General features: G+C 39.1%; 1 protein-coding gene across 3 annotated transcripts in view; it reads left to right on the top strand.

Moving 5' to 3' along the window:
- The first annotated feature begins 1,382 nt into the window (after window positions 1-1,382).
- The window catches only part of bahcc1b (BAH domain and coiled-coil containing 1b), a 108,549-nt gene continuing 86,766 nt past the window's right edge, over window positions 1,383-23,165 (top strand). For 2 of the 3 annotated variants that reach the window (XM_016293618.1, XM_016293620.1), the window contains exons 1-2: window positions 1,383-1,569; window positions 4,025-4,357. In XM_016293618.1, coding sequence (XP_016149104.1) covers window positions 4,186-4,357 — 172 coding nt within the window. In that variant the 5' untranslated portion in view covers window positions 1,383-1,569; window positions 4,025-4,185. Of the gene's footprint in view, window positions 1,570-3,976; window positions 4,358-23,165 lie in introns of those variants that run through there. The other variant, XM_016293619.1, reaches the window with a different exon arrangement.

A 23,165-nucleotide genomic window follows, 5' to 3' on the forward strand; every position in this document is an offset into this window, starting at 1 on the left:
AATATAAACAACTACTAGAATAATTGAATACATTCTGTTAATAATCGTCTTCCAGTTTTTCTCTCACCAAGGTTTTCCTGAATTGTATTTGTACTGAAAGAAAGAACGGCGTATAACAGTTTCCGTATTAGCGCGTAATTGTTAGTTTATGTTTTACAGCCATTTACTACTTACTGTTGTTAAATATCCAGTCAAAGTTAGAAGTCGCAGTCAGTGTGAAGTTTTTACATTTCATCGTAAAAAAATCCTCACGCACGCTCGTTTTTGATCGCTTATTTTGCCTTCATGTCCAGTCTTGTCCTGTTTTAGTCTATTAGATTCCATGTATTAGAATTATCATGTTGCTGTTGAATTAAACGATATTAATCCGAGAATCTATACTTTAAATTTAATACAATATGTAATTTCCCCCTTTTTAACGCATTCCCTTTGATTAAGTCACTCTTGACTCTCCTTTAGCTTTGGGGCCAACGAGGTTCGCCTAGGGGAGGCCTTGAAACCGCCCCTCCTTATCTCCTTTCATCATCCAGCTCTGGGCCGCCTTGAAACCGCAAGGCCAGTAATTGCTTTTTTCAGGCAGCCCAGTGCGGACTGGACAGCAGCCAATCAGAGCCTTGTTTACATTCTATGATTGACAGCGCTCTGGCAACACGCCAACCAATCAAACAATTTTCAGAACGAGGCCCAGGCTTTTAACCCTTCGTTTGCCATTGCACCGTAGCTTGGGCTTTAACTGATTATTTACCATGCTGAATTTGTTCTGGACACGACACTTGCAGTGACGCGCTTAAAGTTAAGGATATTGTACAGCCTAATTCACAAATTGGTTAAAAGATGAAATGGAGAGATTTCATGTTTCTTCTTGGTTTGGGCTTTATTGATTTATTTACGTTCAGCAGGTGAGGTGTTCCGTTGCATGTTTTAGGTTTGTTCAATTAGATTTATTATACTCTAGAAGACCAGCTGCTATTTAGCCTAATGTACCATGTCTGCATAAAGGCTTACTATTCCTCAGTTTAAAGCAGAGTTAAAAACTCAAATGTTGTGAAATGCGTTTCTTCCTTTGTTTCAAGTCATTTAAATAATGACACTCTAGGCTGCATAAGTAACCATGTGTTCGTGCCTCACACTGAACTCGTCGCGAGACATGAAAGCTCAAATAAAGCGCCCGCCGTTTTGTTTAGCTGATCCAGCTGACGCGCCATTGGCTCAGAACGCCATCCAATCGGAGCCACTGTTTATCCTGGGGCGCGCTGCACGAGCTTATTGACATGTAGGTATTAGACCAATGGGCGCGACCGCTCTCCCAGTCACCTCCCCCTCTTCTTCTTGAGTGGCACTAGCAGATTCAGGAAAGAGCCTCTGACTGCTGGTACGGGGCTCGATTCAGCAGAAGCTCTTACTACTACGGTGCATCTCCGAACTTCTGCACTGCACACGCACTGCAATCAGCAGACTTCTAGGATGTAACCATTTCCATATGTTTTTATTCTGCTTCTGCTCTTTTACCTATTTTTTGTATCATGTTTTTTTAAACCCATTTATTGTTTTGCAAGGAATAACTTACCAGTAAGTAATTCGTTTATATTGTATACATTTGTATGCGTGCAATAATAAACATTTGCCTTCAAGAGCTGCTCTTACTTTTTTTTAAGAACATCTGGCGTTATACAAAATTATGGAATTTGTATTGCAGAGGGGGTGGAAAAAAGGCTATCCATTAATTTGAGCAATTGCTTTCTTTGAGCAATAATAAAAATAGTAATGACATCAACAACAAAAACAATTATAATAATACTCATAATCATTAGAATAATAAGAGGTTTGTGCAATACTGAATTGCTACCGAATTCCTGCATTATTTTGAATAAAAGGGAATTTTTTATTTAGAGCGAAGACCTTCGTGTCTTATTGACTAATAAAGGATACAGTACAACTGTGAATAATTACATTCTTTGCGAGACATTCATTCGCAAACTGCTATATGTAATGGACGTGATGGCAGAAGTAAACTACATAAGCGCTTTTACCTTTCTACAGTTTACACGTAGAGATAATACTAGGCAGTTGTTTATTAAATTAAAACTGAAAATCAGTTTTTAACTAAATTTGAGTTTTTATAGGCTTGTATTATATATATGCACGTTTTCCATTGATATACCATGATTCATAAAATTGTCTGGCTTTTATCAAGAGGACATTTCCTACCACTCAAATCCTTCTTTAGGAAACCTGTTCTTTCATGCGCTCCTCCTCACCTCCCATCCGTCCTCCGAGCCAAATCTAATAGATCTCAGATCCCAATAAACGTTAAAAGTTCGGCTTTGGTTAATAGTGGGAGGATATTACGCTCAAACACCACATGCTTTAAAACGTGTGCCCAATTTCTTTTAATGATGTCACAGAAATGATACATGTTTGCTGGAAATGTCCTTTGTCAGCGCAAAAATCGTGCACTAGCCTACATTTAATTCTATGCTTCAGAGAGCTTATTCTTTAGGAATTTCAGCTTATGGTCATTATTTGAGGAAATATGTAATTTTGTGCACGTCAATTCACTCACTATACTATAACCGCTCTCTCTTTTCAGTTTTTGTGTTTTTAATGAAGGCGGTAGGGCTACAGCAATTTGGCACTGCAACCATCCTTGCACTCCAAACTGGGAACTTCCACCGTTTTAAGGCCTCGATCCAACGCTGATACGTTAAAACATCCAACAGACGTTCAGCGTTCCGAACGTCAAATATCTGCAGATACGACCTATGTCTTTCGTTTATAGTTTGTAATTTAGAATAAATGGAAAGCACATGGAGATGCAAACTTGATCAAAATATCTTTGTTTCCTTATCTTTGATTCGGTGTGATAAGGGGAGCACTTACGACCGTTCGCACGAGCTTTTGTAATTCTGTTTCGCAGGCTTTCTTTTATTACCTTACAATTTTCAATAGTCTGGCAGAAGTACTTTTTTGCAAGCATGTTTTGAAGCAAATCTCTCGCCGTTTAATAAAGCAATACGTTAAAACATCCAACAGACGTTCAGCGTTCCGAACGTCAAATATCTGCAGATACGACCTATGTCTTTCGTTTATAGTTTGTAATTTAGAATAAATGGAAAGCACATGGAGATGCAAACTTGATCAAAATATCTTTGTTTCCTTATCTTTGATTCGGTGTGATAAGGGGAGCACTTACGACCGTTCGCACGAGCTTTTGTAATTCTGTTTCGCAGGCTTTCTTTTATTACCTTACAATTTTCAATAGTCTGGCAGAAGTACTTTTTTGCAAGCATGTTTTGAAGCAAATCTCTCGCCGTTTAATAACATCGCATGCCATTTCTCTCAATGCACCATTTTGACAAGACTCCATCTGCAGCAACGTAAGATCATATACTGCTTGTACCCGTGATTTAGGAAACTTAAGGACCAGAGGCCAAAGGTGAAATATAGACCCCGTGTGCATTCCCCTATACAATGTAATGGAAAACCTAGTTCAGATGAACAAAGCAGTTTAATTAACTGAAATGACTGACAAAAAGGACTGAAGAAATTACATTTATAGTGGGATGCATTAAATAAATTAGTGTTTGTAATAAAAGCAGTCAGGCCAAACGTCAGCGATTATAGATTTTCATGTTTTTCATCTAGTCAAAAAGACTGATTTGGCTTGGTCAGTTTTCCCTCTTCTAAAATGTTCTTGGTTTTCCATATAGGCTTAAGGAGACTGTAAAAATGTATTGATCCTGGCATCTCTCTCTGAATGGTGTATAGCCTGCAGTGAGTCTTCTGTGTAAAAGTGGAGGTGTGCTGCAAGCTCGCTCAATTGTGGTGAGATGAGAGAGACGAGCGAAGAATTTGTGTTTAGGCAGCAGTCGCAGCAATGGACGTACACTCGTGGTGTTTTCAATGAAGGATTACCATTACACATCTGAAGGATAGTAACATGATACGACCTTGTGGATTTGCATCACTCGCTCGTGTAACTGGTTTGTAATTTAAACTACATTTTCTGATTTTTGTGTTGCAGAAAACATGACTGGGACATACTTTTTTGGCCGTCAGAGCCAAAATTGTGCTGAATGCAAGACCTAAGCAAAACTCTTAACGGGATTATAACATCTGGGCGGCGTTCGGTTCGGTTCTCGTGGTTTCCCGCTCTGGATTTCGGATTTATCGTTTTTAATCGGGATGGAAGGCCGGGATTTCGCTCCTCCGCCGCACCTTCTGGCAGAGCGAGGCGCGCTGGTTCACAGAGGCGCCTCGAGGATCACTCCTGCCGGGCACACGGCTGTGCAGCATCCCGGTCACTTTCAACCTGGGAAATATTACCCCTCACACATACCGATGCCTCCACATTCAGGTAAGTGTTATGTCTGTTTTCCCCTGTCGATAAGTGAATGCCTTTAAAACATACTTTTAGCAGATTAAAATTGCTTAACTTCACAATAGCGCATTGGCGTGCCTACTTAGCCTACACTTACTTTTTTTATTGGGAAATAAAGATCTTTTTGGAAATAAGCAATTGCTACGGTCTCCATATAGTCAAATCTGATTGCATTGTAGCGTTTTATCGGACAGTTTACTTGAATAATATCTGACATGTGCTGCGAAAGGCTGGTCGTTTCTAGTTTAGGAGCAGTGCGTAAGAGAACAGTAAGAAAATATAGGCTACCTTTAACCTTAACTGGGTATATTATTGTAGGGCACCGTCATTTATATTTAGTCTTTAAATGTATGTCTGATGATTAAATGAATATACTGTTTTGTTAATAATGAACAGTTACTTTATAGCTGGATTGCCCTCTTTGTTTCGCGCTCATTCTGGTTTTCGCTGACAAAATAAGTTGTTTGGTAGTACCTAAGCTATTCTAGAAAAGCCCCATGATTTTCTGTTAATTATTAGGGTGCATATTTGAGCGGTTTGCTGCCACAGCTGCTTTAAGTTAATAACACAAGCTTTGGTGTGTGGGTGTGTGAGCTCTGGTTCGAGAAGTCTCCGAGATTAGGGTCAGTAGCTATGTGTGTGTGTGTGTATGTGTGTGTGTGTGTGTGTGTGTGTGTGTGTGCTAAAATACCAGAAAATCCGGTTTCTATATTGAGCGGTGATGTGACGGGGTGCGAATGAGTTGACAGTGCATGCATTAGATTTAACAAGTGTCTCCAGCATTCAAAGTACCTTTGGGATAGAGGTACACTTTGCATTTTGGTTTTTAGTGAGATAGCCTATAAACTCATATGTATGTGCACACGAATACGTCAGCCTGTGAATGCTTCAGCTTCTGTTGTTAATCGCAGAGAATATCACATTTTGTACGTAATTCCACATTTTTTTTAATTTTTTTATTGTAGATATAGCTAACATTGGTTGACATAGCCATCCTTTTGGCTGATGTGTTGTTTTAAAGAATGTGTTCAGCAGTTTAGTTCTAAACAATGAATTAAACTCCCTTTGGTGTTGTTTTAGTCGGTGTAGCCTACTTAAATATACATATTTTATCTTTTTTGTTTCTTTTCATATAGGTTAACATTTATTTTTTCATATATATTTTTTCATATTACCCCTTGACTTGTTAACTGGTGTGTGTGTGCGCGTATATATGTTAGATATATGTTAACTGCGTGTATATATATATATATTTATATAATATAATTATATAAATAATATATAATATATGTGTGTGTGTGTAAATATATATATGTGTGTGTGTGTGTGTGTGTGTGTGTGTATGTGTGTGTGTGTTTATTTTCAGTTGAATTTGAATGAGACGTTTCATTCGCTCATTCACTGTGCTTCAGACTCAGTTGATGTATTTCAGTCGAATTCGTATTCGATGCATAACGTTCGCTGTGTTGTAGACTCAGAAGCGAGATCTATCACAGCGCTCGCTGACCCTGATGGTCCCCGGCGCACGATGAATGCGCGCGGGTACTGATGGGGTCGTTAGCGGCTGTCTTTCTCTCCGGCCTCCTGCTGCTGCTATACCCTCACCCACTGCCTTCTTAAAGTAATTTTTATTTGTCCCTTACACAAATAACTCCGTCCTCTTACCTCATACAGAGATAAACTACGAAGGTCCGCAAGACAAACTCTATAAAATATACAGCCTCTTTTACGATAGCTGCTTTCGAGTACATGTATATCTTCCTGTCGTTATTTTTCATCTCTAATATATTGAATCGGTTCATTGTCTCTTTCTTCGACGACTGTCGTCAAACTGAATGCGTTTTAAAAGCCGCACCGGCGGTAGATTGATGGATTTTGTTGTGCTGCTCAGGTCTCGCGTGCACATCAAATGCAGCTCTGGCAGTGCGCGCGGATAATGTGTACAGTAGGATCTCCTTTTCTTTTCTTTTTTTTCACCCCCTCTCTCTCTTTCTTTTATTTCCTCCATATCCTCAGCAGATGTCTGTAACGTCTGCCTCAAGGCGGACGCCAGCTCATGCCATACAGGTGCATCATTACTTGTGTGTGTGTGTATGAGTAGGTTATGTGTGTGCGCTCGTATCAATTTCTTGTTCTTCCGCTGTGGCTTTTTTAATCAACACAGGTGTATTTTCTGCTCATACAGAATAGGTAATATACGACGATACTATGTGTATTATTTTACATCATATACTGAGACAAAAGTAATTTATATTTAGGCTAAGTTTGAGATCTTCCTCTTTTTTTGTTTGCGTGGGATAAGCATTTATATAAGCAGACATTAGTATATATTTTCCTTCCCTTTTTCTGTGTATAAATGATTTTTCTCTTTATTTCTGCTTATTTGATCAATTATTTGATCCCTATATTCCTCTTAATTAAAATGTATTATTTCAGACAATGCCACACACACACACTTAGGCCTACATATAAATCGTAATCTCTAGAGTGCAGACATGCAGGATGTGAGGAATGTCTAAAAGTCCCTTAATGATTGTGAAAATACGTCAGAAATGCACTCTGGTACTCTTTTAGCCAATTCACGGTTTAACTGTTGAATCACAAAAATAGCTACAATTAGATTGGTAGATAGATTGAGAGACCGAATTATTCGATTTTTTCTCAGATGCAACCAACAGCAACCCGCAGTTCAAATAGGTGGCACCCCGTCTGTCACAGTCATCCACCTGGTCGTTTGCCCTCACCCTCTGCGTTACAGAGTGGTGTTGTAGCTCTGTGCCATAGCAGTCATGTTTCTGTAAAAGCAGTGGTCTGCCCTGTCAAACTTTAGTCGGCATTCTTTCATATCACTTCTTCCTCTCTCGCTTCTGTGTGCCTTGAGTTCTGATTTAACAATGCTGTGTCTGCGCTGCTGTTGAACCTAACCTGTCTCACTCTCCCCGTCCACTCATGCCTCTGAGGTACTGCTGCCCCCAGGCCATTCGCCTTTGATAGGGCTTGTAGTTTAAATTAGTGCATTCGTTTGTGTCTAGTTAGTATCTCTCTTCCTTTCGCTCCCCTTTTTGCCTGTGCATGTCTCTGCACTATCCCTGACTTGCAACGGATCACTTGTAATAGGCTACATAAATGCTAAATTAATTACAGCGTCTTTGGAATAAACATTTATGTTTGATTCCACCTTCATCCAAAAACTTCCGAAATGGCATGCGGTTCCTTCGCTGCTCCAAAATAGAGTAAAAGAGTGAAAGTGACTAACAGAGCGAGGGAGAACAGGAAAAAGAGCGGCTGAATGTTTCCACCTGGTTGGTAATCTGGCCCAATTACCTCTGCTTGGTAGCACAGAGCCTGGCGTGTTCCATCGCCACTCACTATGCCTGCCAGCTGAGTGCTGTGCGCGAGTGTACGACGCTCTGTGTATGTGAGTGTGTGATTCAGCAGAGCCTCGTTGGCAGAAGCGACATCGTTCCCCCTCCCCTCCACCCCACAGTCTCTTCTTTCACTGTTTGATGTGCCTCAGTAGGCTGAGAGAGTCCCAACGCCCCGGCCCGACTACACCCATCACTGATGCCCCCTCAAACAATGCATCTGCACGTCATCAATGGCGGCAGAAAATCATTTATTAATATTTGATACGTACACCTTCTTATGTGCATCTATAAAATATGTATTAGCCTACCTGCTTCAGCGCACGGAATATCATCACTTTCGATGCCTGTGACTATTGATCAGGGCCGCATTTCCCAAAAGCACAGCTGTGCCGTTAAAATCATGAGATCAGGCCAACATGGTGCTTTCCAAAAGACGCTGAAGCGGCTCACCTGCATTCATCTAAAAATAGGGCTGTCATCATTTAATCTTTTATAATTTACTCATCTTTGTGTCATTCCATTTATGACATTTTATGACTTGATTTTATGATGTGACTTTTTTTGTCCACGTAGGCCTGTGCAATTAAAGTCAGTGTGGTCTAATTTGTTTTGCAGCACACTGACTTTCATTATATGGATAAAAAAAAACAGTTCTTCAAAATCTTTCGTGAAAGTGAGATTTAGAACATTAAAGTGAGGAAATGATGATAGAATTAAAATCTTAAAGCACTGAAATTTAAAATCTGTACTTGAATGTGATTTTTTTTATGCTGACAAAACATTTACAAACAGTTTGCTATAGGCTAGATTTAATGCAAAGCTTTAAATGAGGAAGTGTGAATGCATGCATGGCAACTCAGACACGGCACCTATTATACACCTGACATATGATATGGTGTTTTCACACCAAATCTGAAAATTGTCACCCTTCCGACTTGGATTTGTGCAACTGATACTTGAGAACTGACTGGGTTAAAAATGCTCAATAGGAAGGCTTGTAATATGCACACAGAACCAATCGCACACAAACACACATAAGCTAAACTTAATAACGGATGCAAGCAAATAAGGGTCAATAGACACTAACACACACACACACACACACGCACACACACACACACACACACAGTTCAACTTTTAAACCCTGGGTTCATCTGCTGTGCATCGGATCAGCACAACAATGAGGCAGTACTCTGGGGCGCCATGAGCTACAGAGCTCATTTATACAGCTGTCAGGCTCCCTCTTTCTTTCTTTCTCTCTCTCTCCCTCCCTTTCTCAATCTCCTCCTCCTCTTCCTTCTCTGTTTCCTACTGGCTCGCATTTTCACAAGAAAACAGCCCTCCTGACTCGTCACCATTGCTGTTTGGATTTCATCAGTTTAACACCCAGCATTTTTTTTTTCATTTTAATATTGTTTTGTTTAGCATGTATGTGTGATTCTTTCAGCTATCTCACTCATTTTGACACATTTCCTTCAGGGTGTTACACGGTTCTTCTCTGAAATTTGGAGGGGCTTTCTTTTAGTGCTTTGGAAATTAGATTATACTGCAGATTAAAATACACTGAACTGTTAATTGTGTGAATAGTTCTGATCTAAATCAAGACCTTATATTTATTGTATTTTTACTTTTTTATTTTTATTTAATTAATTTTTCAAGATAATATTTCTGTTTTATATAATTGAATATACATTTTTGTTAGAATTTTTTTTTTTTATATATATTAAATATTTTATTAAACAATTTGCAACAAACATTTAAGTATTTGAAAAAAATATTCAGATATTTCATACACTGACATGGGCCATCTTTTTTGTTAAGCCCTGTAAATTCACCAGTTTTGTATGGGGTTTGAGCAGAATATGTTCTTTCTTTCATGTGTACGTGTGTGTGCTTGCATGCTGCTTGCTACATCCTGTGAGCTACTTTTCATTGTGACACCTCGACTGATGGACTCAACCACCACAGCATATTATAACCATGTGGGGAATCTCTCTCTCTCCTCCCGCACTCTTTCCCTCGCACTGTCTCTTGCACCGCTGTCGTTATTAAGTCCAAACTTTGACTCGGCCTGCAGCCAGCTTTTGTAAATGAGAAACAAGTTTGGGATTTGGTTTAGAAAATAAAAGCCCTCCACACTGGCTTTGATGTCTGATAGTAAGAGAGAAATTACATTTTAAATAGGCTGCAAAAACAAAACCTTGAAAGTGCTTCCATTCTGTGGTGAGGATGTGTGATTGGACGAGAAAACTAGTGACAGGCCTGACTGTGTATGCTAGGAGGAACTGGGAAATCCACTTCCCTTTTTTTGGATTGTGTGTGTTCTGAATCGTGGATGCTGTATAATTTCTGTGTGTTTGTGCATGTGTATGCATACAGTGATCAATAATCGATCAGCCTGTGTCCTCAACAAGGTCAGATCGTCCCGCCTTGGCGCATGTAATTTCACAGTTGTGCTGAGCTCATCACCATTAGATACTTAGATGATATCAGGCAATATCATCAAGGATTTTATGCTGCAATGGCATCTGACACCTGTATGTACCAGGTGCACACACGCAAACACACACACACACACACACACACACACGCACGCACACACACACACACACACAAGCTTATTCCCCACTCAAGATGCGAGCAGAATCCAACTTCCTTATTCATGCAGCTATCGTTTAATACATTATTTTCAACGCTTCTCACTATTTTGCATTAATAAACACATTTTATCTTATGGCTCCATGTGACTATTATAAAATGCACATTGTATATTTCGATATTTGGGTATCTTGAGCAGTATGTGGCAGTATGTGATCATGCGAGGGTGGGATACCACACAGCAAGACGAGCGCACCAAGTGTATGCAGAGCTTTCATTAAATATACATAAAGCATGCTTTTTAAGGACACGTCGGCTTCCACACCAGTAAAGGAAAAAAAGCACAAAACAAAGATTAGCATCAGGAATTCAATATTAATCAGTCTCAAGGGACACACACACATACACTCTCTCTCTCTCTCTCTCTCTCTCTCTCTCTCTCTCTCTCTCTCTCTGTTTTCCTCTCTTTCTCCTCTCTCTTGTTATAGAGAAGGGTTTAATTCGAGAGGGACTTGTTGCTTTCGAGCTGCATGTCTGAATATTTTCATGTTCTCTGATTAAAACAAAACTCCGGTTGACGCGTCGCCTTTGTCTTTGGCCCGTGCTTTGATTGCTTGTTGAGTTTTCCTTGCTCACTTTCATCCCTCCCTAATCGTCTTCCTGAATCTTTTTGTTTGCATTTTTATTTATTTTTTTTATTTTCCCGCAAAAACTTGCTTGTTTTTTTTCTCTGTCTCGCTCTCTCTGTCTGTCTCTCTCTGGTTCTGATTAGCGTTTCTCAGACTCAGCAGGAGGTTGGCTAGCTGTGGGGGAAGACAGTGCCGTGACCACCTTGACCACACAGTCATGCCTGAACACGGAGCCAGCCTTCCATGCATCCCATAATAGTCGCTGTTCTATTTCTGGACTCCGCCTTGCAATTTTTACCGAGAATGCACAGAAAAACTAAGCCTTATTTGACCACATGAATTCTCAGCTTCACTCCTCCCACAAGTCAAATTCTGCGAAGCGAACAACATGTCAAAACATGCGAGTCTCATTCCAATAATCTGAAAAAGTCCTCCCTCTCCGCACCACTTCGGCCCCTAAAATGCATCGATTTAACACTGAACTGCTTAAACGGATGCAGTATGGCTTGGCTTACCGGCTTTCTTCTGTCCATGCAGCTGATCTCTGGTCAGGTGTACTATGTGGCCACAGTCGGCTCAATTAGGACACAAACATGCGGCTATCAGCGGCTATCAGCATGGCAACATAATGACTGTGATTTGGATTGAAGAGGAATGCATGACTACATACAGAAGGGCTGTTGACAAGGGAAAGTGGTGTGTCAGTGCATGGATGTGTTTGTGTGAAAGTCTATATGAGCCTACCCTTATTATCGCTCTTTTCCCATAAACAGATCTCTAGCTTTGAAAACGAATGGGCTAACGTCAGTAAACTTGTTTATTTAATTACTTATGCACATTGAGACCCACACACGCACATATACGTGGGTATTGGTAGCCTGGTGATAATATCTCTGGCTTGGCGACCCAAACAGGTGTGATTCCAGATAGGGGTGACCCACGAACTGCAGCGTTACTGCGAATCATGGTGCCCTTGGGCAGGGCGGTTAACATGAGCTTGCTCCAGGGGAATCGTCCCTGTAATGAATGTACTGTAAACAGCTTTGAATGAAAGCATCTGCTTATTGACAAGTAGGCAATTATACAGCAAGTTGCTTTGTGTAATATGTTAATTTTTTAAAGATGATGCAGCTTATGGGGTTGGCGCACATGAGAGCGTGTGCTGTTATAAGTCTCTCCGGTCAGAGTTTGCAGGGCGGTAGAATGAGACTCGGGGCTGCTGGTAATCCCTCTCTGGGCTCGGAGTTTATGAGCCTCGCTTTCACACTGATACTGGTTGGTTAGAGGGGGATTAGAGCACTTCATCATTCACTGGACCCCAGAATAGAGGTGTGGATCAGGGTGGGAAAAGGGAGAAAGGAAAGGAAGAAGGAAAAAGACAGTAAGGAAAGAAAAGGAGAACACTAACAAAGGAAGAAAAAGTATGAAAGGAAAGTACGAAGGGAAGAAAAGTAGAAAGAAAAGGAAAAGGTAGGAATATGGAAAGGAAGAAGGAAGGAAGGAAGGAAGGGACAAACTGTTAGGAAAGGAAACAGTAAGGTGGGGTAAAGGAAAGAAGGAAATAAGGAAGTAAGGAACAAAAAGGAGGAAACTTAGGAAGGTAAGAAAGGGAGGAAGAAAATAGGGAAAGGTAGAAAAGGAAAATAAAATTTGAAAGGTATTGAAGGAAAAAAGGGAAGAATGAAAGAAAATAATTAGGAAAGATGGAAAAAAGGAAGAATGGATGGAAAGAAAGAAAGTAAGAAAAAAGTAAGGGATGAAAATAAGGAAACAAACAAAAGAAAGGGTGGAAGGAAAGAAAACTGGAAGGAAAGAAGGAGAAAGGAAGGAAGACAAGGAAGGAGAAAACAAATGAAGGAAAGGGGGTTTTTAGGAATGAAGGAAAATAAAAATAAATGAGTTAGAAAGGAGGTGGAAAGAAGGACAGAAAATAAGAAGCAAAGAAAAGAAGGAAAAAAGAAAGGAAGAAGGAAAGCAAACAGAAAGAAAGAAAAAAGGAAAGAAAAGGAGAAAACAAGGAAGAGAGGAAGAGGTTAACAGTAGAAAAAGGGTAGAGAAATGGAAGGAAGACTGGACAGTAAGGAAGGAATGAAGAGGAAAGAAACAGAAGGAAAATTAAAGGAAATTAGTTGAAAAAGATGTTGCATGGAAAGAAAGAAAAAAGGAAAGAAGGAAAGCAAATGGAAATTTGGAGAAAGGAAAGGATGGAGGGATGGATGGACTGGAAGAAAGGAAATGAGGAGGGAAGGTAGGCCAAGACAGACAAGAAAGGAAGAAAGCAGGTGATATGTGACCCTGGACCACAAAACCAGTCATAAGGGTCAGGTTTTTGAAATTGAGATCTATACATCATGAATGAATAAGCTTTCAATTGATGTATGGTTTGTTAGGATAGGACGATATTGTAGGGTACAAAAAAATCTAAATACTGAGAAAATCGTCTTTAAAGTTGTCCAAATGAAGTTCTTAGCAATGCATATTACTAATCAAAAATTAAGTTTTGATATATTTACGGTAAGAAATGTACTAAATATCTCCATCGAACATGATCTTTACTTAATATCCTAATGATTTTTGGCATAAAAGAAAAATCGATAATTTTGACCCATACAATGTTTTTTTGGCTATTGCTACAAATATACCCCAGCGACTTAAGACTGGTTTTGTGGTCCAGGGTCACATATATGTGTGAATATAATGTATATGTGAGTGCGTGTGTGTGTGTTCTTTCCACTATGGTTTATGCTTCAGCGAGAGTGCTGATGTCATGTAGACACTGCCAAGATTAAAGTGCTGCACCCGCTGTCTGGGGTGTAAACACTGCCGGCACATTAAACACTGCAGAGAGAGAGAGAGAGAGAGAGAGAGAGAGAGAGAGAGAAACGAAGGAAAGAAACCAAACAGAAATTAGGAGAAAGGAAGAATAATTAAGAAGAAAGGGAGGAGGGATGGATGGACAGGAAGGAAGGAAACGGGGAGGAAAGGAGGATGGAAGAAAGAGAAAGACAAGAAAGTAGGTGATATATGTGTGAATATAATGTATACGTGAGTGTGTATGTGTGTGTGTTCTTTCCACTATGGTTTATGCTTCAGCAAGAGTGCTGATGTTATGTAGACACTACCAAGATTAAAGTGCTGCACCCGCTGTCTGGGGTGTGAACACTGCCGGCACATTAAACACTGCAGAGAGAGAGAGACGGTGGGACAGGGTACAGGGAGCCATGTAAATGAAAGACAGAGACGGTGACAGAGAAAGATAGAAATAGCCAGAATGAGTAACAGAAAACAAGAGTGTGGGGAAAGAAAAAGTGTCTGATTAATGAAAGGCAAAGCTGTGTAATGACTCTAAAGGCTCACGGCAATGACATCAGCAGCAGTGCATGTTCATTAATGCGAGGAGCGTTCCTTCATCTCTCCTTTCACAGCATTTGCATTGTTTTCACTACAACGCTGTAATTATAAGATGCGTTTACACGTCAATGTAACGCTGCTTTTGCTGCTACAAGAGCCTCATGCATGCTACGCAATAGATTATGGCATTCATCAAGCATATTTTGATTTGATAATTCTTGTATTCCTGTTCTTGTCCTTCAAATCAACATCCTGCATCTGATTATGAAGGAAATAAGCAGTTCTCAGGGAGCTGATGGAAATCAGGCAAAAATAAAATAGTCACAAAAATAATTTGCCTACAGTTTAGAGAGTCTGTGTTTGCAACGATAAGGAAAACACTCATCCGCTTACCTTGTTTTGACCTCATAGTTTTGTCTTCGAGCTCAAGTTTATTCCTCCCTGAGGAACATTTCAGTGCCTTTTTAGCTCATTTTAGTTCTCAGTTTGGTTTCACTGACATGTCTCAGATATTAAAAAATAGACCTTACTGAGTCAATTGTCAACATAAATTAATATTTTAGAGATATCTTGAATGTGGATGTTATAATATAATGAATAAAAGTTTGGTTACACTTTATTTTAAGGTGTCCTTATAATTTAGTGTAATTATAGATTTAAGTACTGAGTAATGTTAATTAACTACATGTACTTACTATGTGGTTAGGTTTCGGATTAGGGTTACTTGCATGTAATTATGCCTAATTAATTGTTATTATATTAGTAAGTACATGTAACGTGTAAAAAGGACACCTTAAAATAAAGTGTTACCGAAAGTTTCTTATACTTAAATAGTAATATTGTGAAATATTATTACAATTTAAAATAACAATATTATAAAATAATATTTTTTTTAATTATGTTTTCCCCCTTTGACCGCAAAGCTGAATTTTTACATTACTTCAGTCTTCAGTGTCACTTGATCCTTTAGAAATCATTCTAATATGCTGATTTTGTGATCAAAAAACATTTATTATCAACGTTAAAAACAGTTGTGCCGCTTAATATTTTTGTGGAAGGATGATACATCTTTTTTTTAAGATTCTTCGCTGAATAGAAAGTTCAAGTCGTAACAATGTAAGTCTTTACTGTCACTTTTAATAAGTTTAATGCTTCCTTAGTAATTGAAAAAACAGCGTTGTTTCACATAAGAATATAAAATGTAAATACGTGATGCCAGAATATAAATTTTTTGGGTGATATATCCCTTTATTCCCTTAAAAGTCTCAATTTGCTAATCTCATTGCTGTATAGGAAAATCAAATCAGATGCTAAACAGATCTCATTTACGAATTTCTTTCCTACAGGTCATTATGAACATCATATTAAACTTGTCTGGGCTTTTCCGCTTCTTATGCATGTACATGAACTTTTAAAAATTGTGTAAGAGTGTGTATGTCTCAGTGATGTATGTTGTGTGTCTGTATTAACGCTATGAGTGTATGCGTGTCATGCTGGCTCCAGTCGCCAGCGGTTATCAAAGGCCTTGCGGGTGCTGTGTTGTCTCTCAGGCTTTACAGTCGTTCCCTCAGTACGTCTGGCTGGCCTGGCCTGTCCTCTATCATGCCTGCCAGATAGTGGCTCCTCTGTGCTGGGCTTTGTTTGGAGGTCAGGAGCCTTACACACAGCTGTGGACACAACACAGAGGCAGTTAAAGTCCCACAGTCCTCCCCTATCATCTCCCCTGCACACACACACACACACACACACACACACACACACAAATATGCTCAGGACATGGAGCCAGTCCAGCCTGATGAAAGAGGGGAAAGATGTGAGGCGTGAATCGAGGCTATAGTGATTCCACATCTCGGGTGCCAGGAGCGCTGCTCCTCTAGCTCCTTGACGGATGTCTAAGGATAGAACATGCGCCGGTTTGTATGAAAGTTAGTGATTCAGATCTTTTTAATGGTTTAAACTCTTTTCATAACTTGGCTCGTCTCGGTGGGGCAGAAGAGTGTTTTGGCCAGCTGTTGCAGCGAGTAGACAAACACGGTGAGGCGGCTCGATGTTATGTTTCCACTGTAAAGACCATTCAATCAGTCTTTAATTCTCCTAATAGCCGAGAGACCGGCCTATGATTACACTTTGGCTGATACACACTTCCCTTTGGCTCTGATTCAGCTCTCCGTGTGACTCGGCAAGTTGTATTTCTCTTTCACTCACTTCTTGTTCTCTTTCGCTCTCTTTCTCTCTCACTTCCAACTGTTAGTCTGATACTCAGTTTAAAGGTGCCGTTTATGCTAATATCCACCTTGTTGTTAACTTCGTTCTCACACCCTCTTTCCAAAACTTGAACGTGCTAAATGATTTACAATCAGAAATGATTCTGATTGGCTAGAAAAGTGCTTACTTTCAGCCTAGGGCTGTCACAGATACGGGTATGACTTCTTTGGACACCTATTTCACCAAAGTCTGACAGGTAATCGCATTTCGTGCGCCGTATTGCAAATATTGCTTAGAGCACCTTCAGTGCACTTTCTGTTTCATACTTATGCATGTGCAGACAAACACACCTTTGTATTGCAGCCTTGATCCTTAACCTATAATCTGCAAAAGTGATTCAATTTCCTTTATAGTCACACATTCACTCCCCTCTGAATATTACTAACATTATTCCTGCTCATGCCTTTTCTCCTCCATCTCTCTGTGCCTTTATTTTCAGTACAATTCTCCTTGAGTTGTCGCACTTTAATACTCTTTCAATAACTCTTTATCCTCTTTGTGGAGTATTGGTAAGAGCCGGAAGTCATGCACTTCAGAGCCCCCCCCCACCTCACTTGTGCAGAGAATTTCCAACATGGCAGCTGTTTGTTCAGCAAGTGAGCAAAACCACCATTTCTTCATTTCAATGCGACACTGTCCACCTCAGCTGAAGAACAGACATTTAATATTCTTTTTAAATCAAATTGAAATTGATTACTGGGTCAATGAGGTGAATACAATTTTTTTTGTGTTATCTATTCATTTATTAATCTGAAACTTAATACAAAAATATTAAGTAGCACCACCATTTTCAGCTGTGACAATAATAATAAATCTTACTTCAGCATTTTAGAATGATTCTTGATGGATCGTGTGACACTGAAGACTGGAGTAATGGCTGCTGTAAATTCATCAAATACATTTAAAAAATATTTTTAAATAATTTCAAAACAGTTATTTTGACATTTTAATAATCTTTTACAGTATTGCTGTTTTTATTGTATTTTTGATGCAGCCTCAGTTAGCATAAGAGATTTCTTTTGAAAACATTGCAGTCTTAAAATGGGAGCAACACTTTGAACAATAGTGTACAATACATTTAAAATTAAATACATACAATGATTTCAATTTCCAACTTCTATAATAAGCATGTAATAAAAAGTAAAAAACATCAGGATGGTCATATTTTTGCAATGAAAAAAAAAAGCCGTCGTTAAGTAGCTTGATATCATTTTTTATATTATTTCTTTGAACAAAATAAACTAAAAGAAATAGTCTAGTTTTGCAATCAAATTCCATTTGTTCTATTTGTTGCAGATGTTGGTTCATGTGCACATTCATCTGATGGACGTCTGTTGATGTCTGTGAACTGTCTTTTGGCAAAATGTGTCTCAAAAACCACAAGAAAAATTGTCCACTGTGTGCACTGTTGACGCAAATTGCTGCCTGGTGAATTAGGACAGCCTTACCCACCACAAATTTAAAATGAGCTCCCATTTTGACATGTTTGTGTATAGTTTGTTATTTCTTAGATATTTAATGGTCGGGTTTTCACGGTCAATTCAAGTGTAGATGTGGGGTTAGAGAGAGAAAGAGCTCAATGCTATGCTGTTGACTCTGATTCAGAGTCTCAAAAGAGAGTTCTCACACTGGCCATAGTCTTTACTAGTGCCTCTATCATACAACAGGGAAATGCAAGGGTTAGGTTGAGGTCAGTAAATCGGCCGTGTTTACTCTTTTATGTTATTTTCTGTGTGTGTGTGTGATTGTCCAGGACTGGAAGGACTGTCTGCAGGTGGCTTATTCGGGTTCTCCTGCAGATCTTGCTGGTCTGAGCTCACCTTTACTCCTAATGAATCTTACTTTTCTCCTTGGGAGAAATCACATCTTTAGCGCTTAGTGGAACACACGCAGTCTCATCTTTGCTGCATTGTGTTTTCTCAAGGTTATAGCTCTACAATAGCACTCCAATCTTCTCATTTTCAGAGCCGTTTAACCTCAGATCTGGGATCAGCCTTGCTTTTCCTCATACGGTGAACGTTGCTTCTACAGTAGTTCAAACAGGGGCATGTTTGTGGCCTCCAGGTCGGATCGAGAGGAAGTCTGTTTTCCTGCCATTCGCTCTCTCTCCACTTTGGAGCCATGAGAGAAGAAAATGAAACACATTTATCTTGGGTTTCCCTCTTCTCTCAACCCTTCATGTGTCCTTCCTTCTGCTTTTATTTGTCGAGAACACACGTACACAAACCCCCGGAACGATGCGCCCATGCAGCGCCGTCGATATTCAGAAGGGCCCTGAATGGATGGCTGGCATTTGCATGCATTGATTGAGTGCATGTTTGCCCAATATTTCAGCGCAGCTGATGGCTTTATTAGACACATTGATTTAGAAGGCAGATAGATGGAGGTGGACGACAGGGAGGGGAATGAACAGAAGCGAATGAAGGAGGAAAGAGAGGGAACATTGTGACACACATGCTGAAAAATGGATCAGTTTGCGTTGCTTTTCTGTGTATCTGGCAAACCTGAAATTGTAATAAATCACGAATAATAATAAATTAATCACAAATAATAATATATAATAAATTGGTTTTGTATTGAATCAAAAGGGCATACTGTGACTTTTAGATCCTCGGTTGGTCATTTATAAAAGTTATTAATTGCATTGGTATTATATTGTTACATTCATTTATATTTAATTTACATTAGAAAATATGAATTTAAAAAAGTTCAAATTCCCATTGATTATTTGATGAACAATAAAAGTCCACTGTCATCGTCATTACTTTTTTTTTTTTTTTTTAATGGCATTTCATACTATTTTCAAAAATGTAGTTAAACAATTAAAGGAAAAAAGAAGACGTGAAAGAGAGGACGCTAGAGTGAGAGATGGCTTTTGGACAGTGAGAACTGTGTGACATGTTGACCTGCATGTGTGTGTGTGTCCTGAAAGAGTCTGATTAGGAGGACGGTGTTGGGTTGTCAGAGGAAGCGGTGTCCTAACGTGGGAACTCTCACCTTTTCACTGACTGCACTCAACTTTAGTGTGACCCTTACTAACCACAATGCGCACGCACTCACACACACACACACACACACACACACACACACACACACACTCACAGAGAGAGGCATGAACACAGGATGATTAGGGGTGGATAACACTACAGACCGCTGAATGCTTTCTCCCTCTCATTTTCTCTCTCTCTCTCTCTCTCTCTCTCTCTCTCTCTCGCGTCACTTTGTAGTTAAATGTGCCTTAAATCAGATATTTTTCCACATGTGACACAGATCTGACACACTGTCTGAACAGCAAAAAACGCATTCATTGGTACACTTTCCATGACCTTTCTTGTTATTCACGTTTACTTGTAATTTTTTTCCTTTCTTTTTTTAAATTTATTTTTATTTTTTTACTGTTTTTAATATTCCTAACCATTTAAAGTAGATTTCTATTTGTATGAGATAGCAATCTTTAGTTTTTTTATGTTTAAAAATATATAATTTTAATGTTTTTTTTTCATGACTTTTTAAGGTTTTAAATAATTTTATGACTTGTTTGAGACTGTGGAAAAGTGGGGGAAAAAGTAGCCAGAAAAGTTTTGTGTATTTCTGTTGAACGTGCACTAGTAAGATTATTTTAATGAAATTAATATTTTTATTCAACAAGGAAGCATTAAATTAATTAAAAATTACATTTATAATGTTACAAAAGATTTCAAATAAATTGTGTTCTTTTAAACTTTCTATTCACAAAAAATACAGCAACAAAACATTGATGAAAATAAGATTTCTTGAGAACCAAATCAGCCTATTAGAATTATTTCTGACTCGAGTAGAATGAAGACTGGAATAATGGCTGCTGAAAATTCACCACCAACTTACCACCACCACAAGAATAAAATACATTAAAAAATATATTAAATACATTTTAAAATATATTACAGTTACATTTTATATACATTTTAAAATAAATTAAAATAACTTATGCAGAAAATTGGAATTTGGGTTTTTTGGTTTGCGGCGTGAACACGTTCCCTCTGTCATAGTCTCTATATCTCTTTTTAGCCCAAGCCGTACTGAACAATTCCCTCTAGAAGCGGCCCTTTCCATTTGATTTGAGTCTACATGTGTGTTCAAGCCAAGCAGATGTGGTTTTTGGTTACACTTCTGTTAAAACCCCCCAAAGGAAACTGCTGCCTTTTCTCCCTCCCATCACTTATTTTGAACATGGGAGGGCTAGGGTTTTGCCGTACCTCAGCTTTGGGGTTTCGGGCGTGCTTCACGCTCTCTTGCAGAGGCCAAATATAGAGGCTCGTTCCAGTGTGGGTGCAAGACACCGCCAGACCTGACCAGACTAGACCCCTCTACAACAAGTGCTGCTATTTCCACTTTCCAGCAGGAAACCAGCTGTGTGGCTTTAGCTTAGCAAGGGCTTTTTGAGTTTGTGTGTGTGTGTGTGGAAGAGAAAATAAGGAGGAGGAGAATGTCTTGTGCGCATGTGCAGGTTAATCTTCATGTTGGACAGAAGAACATTTGTGTGTGTGCATATCGGATGTAATGAGCAGTTACCAATGGTCGTCAGAGAGCAGGAAGCTACTATCCCCCCCGTGCTCCTCTGTATCTGCTTTCTCCCTCATCCCTCACTCCTCCTCGTTTACTCTTACAATAGAGTGTCATTGTTTGCAAAGCTGCAAAAACGACCATTGTTTAGCTGTGCTTGTGGTTGGAAAAAGGGCAATTTAATATCTCTGTTCAGCATTTAAAGTGTAGCGATATTGTGCTGATAACGTTTACGCACACACATACATGCACACACACAAATCAAGGTGGGGACTTTCCTTTGACCTCTATTGTTTTTACACTGAGCTAATTTATACTTACTCCTATCCCTAAACCTAGCCCTCACAGAAACATTTTTGCACTTTTACATTTAGTTTTTTTTGTGCACGCAATTTTTCAGGTTTTTCTATCTTTGTTGGGTGTTTTGTTCCCACAATATACACTGGTAACAGTTCTAGTATTTGTAACCATTGTTTTTTAAATAAATGAATATATTTATTCAGCAAGGATAAATGATCAAGGTGACAGAAAGAAAAATATTATAATGTTACAAAATAATTTTGTCTTTCCTCTCCAAATATAGTAAAGTAAACTTCCACATACATTTTTAAAAATCTATTTTACTTTTAAGGACATCCCCAGACATTCCCAAAAGGAGGTTTTGTCATATTTTGTTAACTTGTATGGACAAATAAATCTCCAAAATATTGCTAAGCAAACCCACACACACACACACACACACACACACACACACACACATTCCCAAAAGGAGGTTTTGTCATATTTTGTTAACTTGTGTGGACAAATAAATCTCCAAAATATTGCTAAGCAAACCCACACACACACACACACACACATTAACACACAGAAGACCATAAACCAAACATCTTAGCAAACCAAGAAAGACAACAGAAGCAAAACCACATATATACACATGGTTTGTACATACACGCACTTACACATTGGCAGGGCACAGAAATATCATTATGGGTTAAAAAAAAAAGGAGGAGTAAGAAGACCGAAAAGAGCAACCTGAAGGAATTAGCGAGTGTGACTAAAGTAGTTCAGAAGAGAATAGCTTGAGTAATTCATCTGCAGGTCTCTGCATGCCTGTTTGCACAAGCTCTGGATGCGTGTGTGTGTAAGTGGACACATACCTAGAGCAGCGGAAAAAGTCATTTGTGTCTGTGATTACTCATTAATGATCAGGGCCCATCCAGCCACTCCTGTTTTGTTTGGTTTCTGTGCATGTGTGTGTGCATATTTGTGTGTGAGTATGAGTGAATGAAGTGTGTTTGCTTTTCTCTCCCCATCATGGTTAATTGCCCTCTCCTCCTCCTCCTGCTCTTGGCTTAATGAGGTGTCTGACCCCTGGTTGCCTCCAGCACCATCAGAGCCTTATCATAACACACACACACACAGAAACGTACGCATGCTGAACATGGCTTCTCCCACAGTTCCTGTTATTCCCGCAGTCTCATACAAGAAACTAATGAGTTGTAGGTACGTCTCCTCGGTGTCCACATTCTGCTTATGTGACTCCCTTCAAATGTGAGTCGTGCTTTCGTTGGTCGTCTTTGCCAGCCAGCACTGAGACAGATGCCAGTGTCTGTTTGTGCCGGTATAAATACTGATAGTTGATTCTCGTGGCATGTTCAGATGAGTCAGTGTAATTAGGCTGCTGGATTATACCAGGAAAGAGGCGTGCGGCTCACCTACGTATCCAGCATCTGTGATTAAAGTTAGAATGCGTAACTGCTGTTTCTGGCAGCCTGTTAGTGCTAGTGCTACAACAAACACCTTTAAATATCAATGTTATTCTGAAATTATGTCTGTGGTGATTATGCTTAAACACTTGCAGTTTTTTGAAGGTGCAATTTGACATATCTATTGTTTATTAATTTTGTTTGTACTATGACTATACATAGTGTGTAGTATATATAGATAGTGTCATAGAGCTATAACATATTTCTTTGACTGAGTATAAATATATATACAGTATATATATATATATATATATATATATATATA

Source organism: Sinocyclocheilus grahami, unplaced genomic scaffold (assembly GCF_001515645.1).
Source record: "Sinocyclocheilus grahami isolate Dianchi unplaced genomic scaffold, SAMN03320097.WGS_v1.1 scaffold305.1, whole genome shotgun sequence".
Lineage (NCBI taxonomy): Eukaryota > Metazoa > Chordata > Actinopteri > Cypriniformes > Cyprinidae > Sinocyclocheilus > Sinocyclocheilus grahami.